We start from the raw sequence: 9,212 nt of genomic DNA on the forward strand, positions 1-9,212 counted from the left end.
GTCAAGAGTCAACCAATTCCTCATACGCTTGTTTGCAAACCAAATTCAGTATGTTCCTTAATATGCAACTAATATATTTTTCTTCGTAATTTAAGAATAGTTTTCGTAATTTTCCCATGCATAAAGCCAAAACTAGAACATTACACTAAGTTCTACATAAATAAACCTATCCCGATCAAACAAAGACAACAATCGATAAAGAAGAGATACATCGCCGATCCAAACAGGTCCATATCGATCCAACGGTCTACACAAAAAACGCATTACCCTTGAGGTTCCTTTTCAAGCTTCTTTACGCGTGATCCTGTGGATTAGCAAGAAGAGATAGATATAAAACTATGTTTTCAAAAGTTTTCAAAACAAGAATATTGACATTTTTTCATCAAAATTTTCACCTGAAGCAGTAGATTCCAAGAGCTTCAGTGATCTCATGAATAACCGATGTTGCAAAGTGCAAGTATAATGACACTATTTTGCATCAAATACAAAGTTGGTTTAGAGTGCGAAAAATCAATAGCTGAATAAGTTTTTTTCTATTTAGGAAGCAAACCTGTGAATATGCAGTAGCCAAGAAGAACCCATACTTCGTCGACTAGAGGAAACCTGGAATATAAAGTTTCTGGAGAGTTAAAGACAAATAAGGGATGAACTTTGTGGGGGAAAATGTAAAGAGAGAAACATACCCAGCATTCAATCTCGCAGTTAGAGCATTTGCAAGTGCAAAAGGAAGATAGAGTAGAGACTGCATTTTTGAGTCAAAAGATTTCATAAGATTGCATTTCCAGAACCAGTAAGATGAAGACTTGGCGAGAGAAAAAGTTACCAAACTTACCATGCACATGTTTGTTTTCAGTCCTTTTGGCTCATCACACAAGTGCGCAAGAATCATCCTTCCCTGAAAGAGAAATACATAGATACTTATGTTCACTTAAAACCTTTTTCGTAATGATTGTAATATTGATCTAACTTAAGAGAGTTTTAGATCAAGACATACCACTAGAAATCCAAATGCAAGTCCAGTTCCGAGTACAACTAAGTGAGGGTACGTTGCTATGAGATTGATTGGAGACAAGTAATCCCTGAAAGAAATAAGATCCAAACAATCTTCAGTGACAAAGGAGAGAGTAAGATTGTGTGGTCTTTTTAAAAGAGAAGAAAACAAGACTTTACCATATCAAAACTCCTCCAAGTAGGACGACGAAGGGATACAACTGAAAACAAGATTTAAACAGAACATTAATTTTGCAACATAAATAAGTTAATTGCAAATCAATTGGTAGTTAGGAGATTACCATAGCTAATGCCAACACCATGCTTCCTTTTCTTGACTGAACGACTTTGTAGACATTTGACACACTGAAAAACACAACGGCATATGAATCAGCTTAGAAACCATAACCTTCACAACTTGAAACGACTCTAGTTGAACACTCGAGGATATGCTTTTTCAATTATATCACAACTTTCACTTTTGAGAAAGAAATACTGAATCATGTGAAAAAAGTATGTTCTTTCTTTGAATCTATTTTATCACACAAGTTAAAATTTATCTATCGATTGTTTTAAGTTTGAAAGACTTACTTGAATGCAACAGTAGGTATAACAGCAAAAGCGATCATCATGTATAGCACTGCTCTGGAAGTTTGGATCTCTAAAAGAGAGAAAAATCAAGAGCTCAAAAACAAACTTTTATAATGAAATCAAGAAACTATCGCGGCAAGAAAAAATTGTAGGATAAGCATGCCGGAGATCATTTTACCATTCACAAATGGCACCCAACTAAACAATGGTATGGACTGCCCCAACTGCTGAGCCCACCATTCAGCACCTTCACACAGCAAAAGAAAAAAAGGATCGAGTTGAAATAAAGACCAAACTCAAGTATAGAACGAATTTGGACTGAAATGAATTGTAGATAAGAAAGAAGCATACCAACAATGGCTGTGAAGAAGTGGCTGACAAATATAAGTGCAAGACCCTCTGTAGGCCCATTGATAACCGGAAGAATAAGTGTGTTTGTGAAATAGCTAGAGAAGGGTAAGGAAAAGTATTAGAAATCTCTAAAACAATATTGATGTTTTAGGAGACATAAGCAGGAAGTTTGAAAGTAGTACTTACTGTTCCCATGTAGCTCCATAAAACGGAATAGCTGATATAACCCAGAACCAGAAAGTATCTCTTCCACACATGGCGGTGCTTCCAAATGCCATGGCTTCAAACTGTTTTCATTGTAAAACCTTAAGCACGATTCCAGGATGAGTGATAAAAGGAAATAAAAAGATAAATGCATTGTTGATTTCATACCGCACAAGCAAGTGCATCACAACCTGCAATATTGGAACACATGTCAGAAAAATATCTAAACAAATTGAAGACAGATAATCAAAAGAGGAACATGGGGAAAAATAAATCACCATGATCGAAAAGCTCTCCTAGGGGGCTAGAGGAATTTGTCCTTCTTGCTTGCTTCCCATCAACCGCATCAAATGTCTAATAAAAGCTCAAAAGGTGTCAGGAAAAAACTTAAAGCACCTTCAAAAGCAGTTTAGAAAAGACAGTTAGATTTTTGAAAAGAGAGAGGCGCAGACCTGGTACAAGAATAGAAGTAAACCATGTGCAAAGTGAACCCATCGTGGAGGAGGAGAATCCAACTGAGGTGAATATATCTAAGACAGATAAAGAAAAGAGTCTTCAAAATCAAATCCATACGCAGAAAGAGGAAATGTTTACAAACAAGAAAACAACCAAATGCTTCAAGAGACTAAAGAACAAGACTCACATAGCCTAGCAGGGAAGATGTGACTAGAAACATAAACCCCATTAGCGTTATCTGCGAAACAAGAAAGAAAAAACACAAAGCCAGAAGTCTTAAACTCAAAACGTACTCACCATACCACATAAAATAAAATGGAAAAACACGGAATTACTTATACCATGTTTGGTCTGGATATGGTTCAAAGGCAGTAACAGAGAAACACACATGAAAAGACCAGCAGAGTAAAAACATAAGTCAGGAGATAACCTCAATAAGTAAAAACTAAAAGGAGACTTTTGTTATATACATAGCGAAATAGCATCAAAGAGATACACTTACGGCATCCATAGAGGGAAGACTTTGACAAATCGAGTCCAAAAAGGTTGAAGCACGTATTTGGCAAGATAAGAGTGATCAACTCCACTGTATTTGTACCTATGAAGAGCTGCTACACCATGAGCTCCTATGTAACCCATTATTGTCTACTGCTGATTCACAATACAAGATTCCCAAAATTATGTTAGCGTCACAATTCAAACTACACGACACTAAAGCATGGATCTTGAATATCTCACTAGCACTTTTTACATTCCCTAAACGCTAAAATCAACAAAACGAGCATAACCCATCTACAAAAGAACAAAACTTTGCTCGGAACTAAGACGGTACATTCGAGATTTGGGTGAATTTTGGATCTTTTTTGCTACAGGGAAGAGTAACTTACGACGGTCCGGTGGTTCTTGGCGGCAAAATCAGATTGCGAGCCTTTCTCGTCTCGATTGTCTGAAAAAGAGAGAAAGAAAGAGACAAAGAGAGCGACGTAATCTCTCTCTCTCTCTATTGCCCTATAGCAACGGCGAAGCGGGACGAGAGGACCAGAAGCTAAAAGAGAGAGAGGAGAGGGCTTTGCGTTTCTTCCGCGTTTCCCACACGTGTAAACTATATTTCCCTTTTTTCATTTTGATTATTATTTTCTTTTTTTTTCATTCACAAATAAAAATATCTTTCTAAAGCCGACATCAACAAAGTTACAAGATCGGACATGCAATGTTGATGTTGTTGTTGTTGTAATGCAATACTATAATGTTAGTTAGACTTGTGTGCCTTAAACTTATTATTAACGATGCAAAACAAATGTCCAACATTACTTGAATGACAAAACAATTAACGGTGATGTTTAATCTTTGGAGTATAAACAAATGAGAAAGAAGTAAATATCAACAACTATTAGAAACTCTTTGTACCATCTTTGGTCAAATTACATTGAAGTTTTTACTCTTGTGGATTCAACAGTTTTGTCATTTATCCACAATCATATACAAAGCATGTTCATACATGATAACAATAGAGAGAGAGGAGGAGCGTCAGATTCAATCTTGAAGGAAGAGGAACTGAGCTTGAGGAGAAACACGCGGATACCTGAGCAATTCGACAACCATATCCATTTTCGCATCTTTATCTGTTAAACTCGATGATACAATGACTGTCTCCAAAACTGGAGAAGTTCCCAGCAAGAATCTGATAAATTCCAACTCGTTTCTTATGCCAGAGACGTCTGTCATCTTCACTGTTTCGAGTCTCGGGAGTTGGTAGTCGAAGTAATCTCTTTCGAAAAGGTCAAAACCTTCTTCTTCAAGAGAAAAAAGTTGGATTGGTGAAGCCTACAAAGATAACATAAGATGATGAATTTGGAGAATAGCAATTTTATGGCCACATTACGAAAAGAGAGAGTTAACATACCGAGACTTTGAGCTCTTTAAGGTTGGGAGAGTGAGTGACCAAACGAAGAAGAACTAGTACTTCATTAGCATCTTCAAAACTTACTTGGTATAGTTCTATAGTCTTCAGATGAATGTAAGTAATTGGAAGCCTTCCCGGGTCATCTCCTATGCTCAAGTACTGAAATCAAAGAACGGAGATACATATATAACTTTCTTGATAACGATAATGTCCCAAAGTAAAAGAGATGAAGGGAAGTTACCTTTGTAAAGTAGATATAACCAACGAGCTTCTCAAGAAGGGGCACACCTCCAAGGAACTTAACAAGATTATAATCAAAACTCTGCTCAAAATCAGTAACATCCTCATGCATGTACATTGAAACCGATACTGCAACTAGCTTGGGAGTATTCTTAAGGAAAATGTCTTTGAATTCGCCGTCCAGATACAAGTACATAAGATTTGGAGCTGATATACTCAAAACCAAACTGTCAAAGTAAGACAAAGACAAGAACTCTAGAAGCGGACATCCAGAGATCAGACTCTCAATCACCTCAGGAGCAACAAGGATCTGGTGAAGGTTCAAACTCTTGAGAGACGAAAACCCTTTGAAACACCGAGGCGGATCGAACTCGCAGTGACATAACTCCAAACGAGTCAGTTTCAAACAGTTGAAGAGACAAGTAGGAGCCCTGAACTCTCCTTCACCTAACTCAAGAACAAGCTCCTTAATCCCATTCCTCGAGAGAAAAAGCAACCACTGATCAATATCAGGACGGCATTGCAAGAAAGAAGTAGAGAGCTGAAACTTATGGATAGGTCCTTGGTGAAGGAGAAGCACTCCAGTAACGAATCTGACGAGATTGGTCTCAACAACGCAACGGTCAGTAGAAGGAGAGACACATTTCTCATCAAAGACGAGATCAGTGAGTGTAGACCATTTATATCTCCATTTGCTAGACAACACACTTGTTCTTATCGCATCTCTAATCCAAAGACGAGTCAGGATATTTTCAATTATGCTTTGTGGTAGATCGCTTATGAAATCTGGTGATTCACCCATCTAAACATGAATAACACATACAAAATTCACAATCAATGCTCATTACAAACATGCATTTTGATTTCAAACCCAGAAAAAAATTAAGAAATTGACCTCAAACAAAATCCAATTCCCAGAAAACCCCATTCAAAACCTTAAAACCCTAATCAGTAATCACCTCTCTTCAATAAAAATCGCAATAAGATAGAAAAAGAACCCACCTTTGATCAAAGAAAGAGACATAGATTGCGATTTTTTTGCAATGCAACAAAACCAAAAACTCGAAATTTCCATAAAATAGAAAAAAAGACAGAACCTTTTTGTTGTTGTTGTTGTCTCCTTTATCTGGTTTTGTCGAGCGGTGGCTGACTTGATCGGTGAAGTTCAAATAGCGAGAGAGAGAAATTAGCAGAAGATCGCTGATTTTGCTCTCGTCATCGTTTTACTACATTTTTCATTTCGTTACTTTCGCGTTTTAAGGTTGCGTTTGCCGGTTGGTCAATGTTTTATCTTCTTAATCTCGCCTCAAAGACCGCGCGTTACATTACATAACTAACTATATTGTAGTATTTTATTTGTTTTGTCCTAGACGATACATTACGGCATTACGCACGCCAATCAAATCTATTTTAGACCTGTGAGCGAACAAACTGAGGTTGAAGATAAAAATGAGTAAATGACAATGGCATTAGAGCCAATGATAGCATTGTAAGAAACATGAATCAGTTAGATATTTTATTATGAATGGTGAGTGATACAAAACGAGAATTGAATACAATACAATAAAAGAAGATATGGAGTTTGTTTCAGACTACATACAAATCAATACATCTATAATTTTCCAAATCTTTAAGAATGAGAGAGATCCTAAATCCATTATGTACCATGAGTTGGTCCAATGTTTGGAGATTGGAGACTCATGTCGGTAAAAGAATCTGAACATGTTAATAGGTAACGCCGTGCTTTTACATGTCATATTAACCAGACGAAAATTACTACCTTTGTGATCAATCAAATCAGTCTTCGTGTTCTTCTTCACCTTCAGAATCTACAAAAACAAAAAAGATACAACCTTGAGGGTTTCTTCTTAATTTGGATGGTGTGAAACATCTGGTTCTGTAATCCAGTTCTTACCAGATCTGACATCTTCGCTAAGTTTGCCTCTATCTTGTATTTGTTTCACAAGCATCCGATACATCAAAACCCACCAGTAAATGTGAAGCACAAGCAAGCAATAGAGGAGAGTGTTGAACATGTAGTAGTAAATTGGTCCTTCAATTGGGTGCTTGTCCTTATCCAGCTCCAAAACTACTTCATAGCTGAAACAAAGATGTGATACATACATAATAAGGGGGCATACATTTGGAGGACAACTAACTATCAGGAAGTACATCAATAATATATACAAACCTGGTGCTCCATAGGATCCAAAAGGGATAGTAAATGAGTCGGAGAATGATCCAAGACAAAACGAAAAGAATGAATGAAATGCTCGCAACTCTTTCAGCTCCACTATATTTAGACATTTTCCCCACTTCAAGAAACACATCACTAGCGTCGTGAAGTGCCAGAACAACAGAACCAACACGGGAGAAGCTATACCGAAACAAAGATAGATATATCAAAACAATGTGGACCAAAAGGAAATTAAATCTAGTTTCTCCGGATGTGACAATGGAAGCATACCTAGCTACGTATGAGAGGACGATAAGAATAAGGGTAGCGATATGATGACCCATTGAAACTCCAAAATCAGAACGCCTCGTTTCCCAGAAAACCAGAGCAAAGATAGAGTATGTATAGAACCCAGCCACAAACATATACAAAAGCTTCAACTTTAATCTGCATGAGAAATAGATATATATATATATATATATATATCATCTCCTAAAGCAAGTCTGATTCTAAAAGGTAAGGTCTTGGGAAACATTCTTACTTGGTTTGTTGATCAGGCCAAGTCTGATCTCCAGGACCAACCCAAAAGTATTTAGTGTTCATAAACCAAGGCTCATAGAAAGTCACAGAAAGAGCAAGAATCTCAGCTGATAGATAGTAAACACACTTCCAAGCCGATTCTTTGAATTTTCTGATCTTCTTCTTCCTCTCGGTTGTGTCATCTCCCATATCCTGCCTATGTTTTCCATAGATCAAATGTTTTGCCAATTTCTACAAACACCAATCATCCAAAAGTTCAAGTTAAAAAAAAAAGGAAGTGAACCAACCCACAAATAGAAAAGGAAACTTTTCCAAACACTAGTTGAAAGTAACCAGTAAGGCAGACACATGAATGATGCAGAACAAAAGAGAGAATACAACACAATCAACACCACAACACACCTACATTCATTCTCACACACACTGAACATTTGTCAAAAGTCACAAAAAGAGAAACTTTCAGATACAATCAATCATTCTTCTTACTAAAGCTTTTTCTTAAACTTTTAGCTGAAGCAACAACAATCAGATAAACAAAACAAAAACAAACACTTTTTAAAAGTGCCTTCAGCAACAATTCACATCACACACAAGATCATCTCTAAACCAACCTCATAAGCGTCGGATCTCTCTATAATAATATTTACCTCGAAGACGAATCTATCGAGGAGAAAACGAATCGAAGGGAAGAAGACAGCAAAAAGAGGAAGAACACGAAAATCTCGGCAAACCGGAGACGATTCGAGTTCCCAATTGATTGATCTCACCGATTCGAGCAAACCCATCTCCGAAATTTCCTCTCTTTAACATGAATCAGAAAACTTCTTTCTTCCCGGAGAAAAAGGGATCTCCTTTTTTTTTGTTTTGGGGTTCTGATTCAGGTGGGGGGAGTTATAATGCTAGTGTTCAAGTACTACTACTTCCCCAAATTTGATCGAGTCTTACCAACTTACGTGAATCAATTGCTCCAAGTAAGCAAAAGATGAACTTTGAACCTTCTGGTTCCTTTAGAGTCTCCTCTACTGTCAAAAAAAGTCTGCAACTTTGTCAACGCGTTAATAAAGAAATTAGTACTTGTATCTTCTTTTTAGCTGGCCAATAATGGATTTGATTATATGCTTTTGAAATTTGATATAATTGGGTCCATTATTGCATGGACGAATCACAATATGAAAATAATGATTCGTTTTGTTTAATTTTGTTATGATATTGATATAATTAGCAAAATACAATTGGATAACAATATATTGTAGGGGTATCTTGGATGAAGGATAAAAAATGAGAAAAAAAAAAACTAAGGATGATGATTAGAATATAGTATATGAATCTCAATTAATTCGGCTCATTATTGTGTTTCACACTCGTTAAAGCTTTTTGTCCACACATGCTCCTTAATTAGTCAGTCGGTGATTATACTACTACTACTTAAATTATATAGTATATGTTTCTTTCTTTTTTCAAAAGATCAAAAGTTTTCGAACATACTAGCGAATGTCTCTTGTATATATATTCAATACTACTATATACTATACTGATGGATTTATATGGTTTCGTGCAGGTTCGTTAGTCATGGTAAAGTCTAGTTTTTTTTTTTTGTTTTTTTTTTGTTTTTTGTGGTTTTCTTATTTTAATGCTCTTTTTCATGATGACGATAATGATCCTAATTTTAGACGAGGATAAAAAGTTTTTATACAATTTATAAAGGACGACATTGTTTTAGAATTTTATGACTTATTGGTACTTTTTTTTTTTTTTTTTTTT

The 9,212-nt window shown here is 36.2% G+C and overlaps 3 protein-coding genes across 6 annotated transcripts; all 3 read right to left on the reverse strand.

Moving 5' to 3' along the window:
• On the reverse strand, window positions 64–3,673 carry LOC104740005 (choline/ethanolaminephosphotransferase 1). Of its 2 annotated transcripts, none has more exons than XM_010460501.2 (19): window positions 3,480–3,673; window positions 3,095–3,240; window positions 2,934–2,943; window positions 2,780–2,830; window positions 2,589–2,666; window positions 2,415–2,490; window positions 2,305–2,327; window positions 2,119–2,219; window positions 1,933–2,027; window positions 1,760–1,828; window positions 1,582–1,651; window positions 1,293–1,356; window positions 1,171–1,211; window positions 995–1,079; window positions 833–895; window positions 684–742; window positions 551–603; window positions 396–468; window positions 64–304 (listed from the first exon to the last, which is right to left on the reverse strand). In XM_010460501.2, the coding sequence occupies exons 2-19, from the start codon at window positions 3,229–3,231 to the stop codon at window positions 283–285; spliced, it is 1,170 nt and encodes a 389-aa protein (XP_010458803.1). In that variant the 5' UTR covers window positions 3,232–3,240; window positions 3,480–3,673; the 3' UTR covers window positions 64–282. The 2 variants fall into 2 exon arrangements, with proteins under 2 accessions (XP_010458803.1, XP_019090774.1); XM_019235229.1 differs by having other exon boundaries at window positions 3,095–3,243.
• On the reverse strand, window positions 3,958–6,022 carry LOC104740007 (F-box/FBD/LRR-repeat protein At1g13570-like). 2 transcript variants are annotated; one of them, XM_010460503.2, is made up of 4 exons: window positions 5,833–6,022; window positions 4,737–5,537; window positions 4,496–4,654; window positions 3,958–4,416 (listed from the first exon to the last, which is right to left on the reverse strand). In XM_010460503.2, the coding sequence occupies exons 2-4, from the start codon at window positions 5,535–5,537 to the stop codon at window positions 4,126–4,128; spliced, it is 1,251 nt and encodes a 416-aa protein (XP_010458805.1). In that variant the 5' UTR covers window positions 5,833–6,022; the 3' UTR covers window positions 3,958–4,125. The 2 variants fall into 2 exon arrangements, with proteins under 2 accessions (XP_010458805.1, XP_019090884.1); XM_019235339.1 differs by lacking the exon at window positions 5,833–6,022 and adding an exon at window positions 5,738–5,810.
• On the reverse strand, window positions 6,223–8,471 carry LOC104740008 (LAG1 longevity assurance homolog 3-like). 2 transcript variants are annotated; one of them, XM_010460504.2, is made up of 6 exons: window positions 8,063–8,471; window positions 7,453–7,682; window positions 7,203–7,358; window positions 6,927–7,112; window positions 6,651–6,835; window positions 6,223–6,564 (listed from the first exon to the last, which is right to left on the reverse strand). In XM_010460504.2, the coding sequence occupies exons 1-6, from the start codon at window positions 8,234–8,236 to the stop codon at window positions 6,533–6,535; spliced, it is 963 nt and encodes a 320-aa protein (XP_010458806.1). In that variant the 5' UTR covers window positions 8,237–8,471; the 3' UTR covers window positions 6,223–6,532. The 2 variants fall into 2 exon arrangements, with proteins under 2 accessions (XP_010458806.1, XP_010458807.1); XM_010460505.2 differs by having other exon boundaries at window positions 8,099–8,468.

The sequence above is a fragment of the Camelina sativa genome, chromosome 14, assembly GCF_000633955.1.
Source record: "Camelina sativa cultivar DH55 chromosome 14, Cs, whole genome shotgun sequence".
Taxonomy (NCBI): Eukaryota; Viridiplantae; Streptophyta; class Magnoliopsida; order Brassicales; family Brassicaceae; genus Camelina; species Camelina sativa.

Excerpts from the sequence above, each read along its gene's own strand:
- LOC104740007 (XM_010460503.2), bottom strand. The coding sequence starts at position 5,537 with ATGGGTGAATCACCAGATTTCATAAGCGATCTACCACAAAGCATAATT. Across the intron at positions 4,655-4,736 it reads GTTATATCTACTTTACAAAG|TACTTGAGCATAGGAGATGA; the intron begins GTAACTTCCCTT and ends CTTTGATTTCAG. Across the intron at positions 4,417-4,495 it reads TTAAAGAGCTCAAAGTCTCG|GCTTCACCAATCCAACTTTT; the intron begins GTATGTTAACTC and ends TTATCTTTGTAG.
- LOC104740008 (XM_010460504.2), bottom strand. The coding sequence starts at position 8,236 with ATGGGTTTGCTCGAATCGGTGAGATCAATCAATTGGGAACTCGAATCG. Across the intron at positions 7,683-8,062 it reads AGAGATCCGACGCTTATGAG|AAATTGGCAAAACATTTGAT; the intron begins GTTGGTTTAGAG and ends TGGTGTTTGTAG. Across the intron at positions 6,565-6,650 it reads TAGCGAAGATGTCAGATCTG|ATTCTGAAGGTGAAGAAGAA; the intron begins GTAAGAACTGGA and ends TTGTTTTTGTAG.
- LOC104740005 (XM_010460501.2), bottom strand. The coding sequence starts at position 3,231 with ATGGGTTACATAGGAGCTCATGGTGTAGCAGCTCTTCATAGGTACAAA. Across the intron at positions 2,328-2,414 it reads AGGAGAGCTTTTCGATCATG|GTTGTGATGCACTTGCTTGT; the intron begins GTGATTTATTTT and ends CCAATATTGCAG. Across the intron at positions 469-550 it reads TGGCTACTGCATATTCACAG|TGTCATTATACTTGCACTTT; the intron begins GTTTGCTTCCTA and ends GATGCAAAATAG.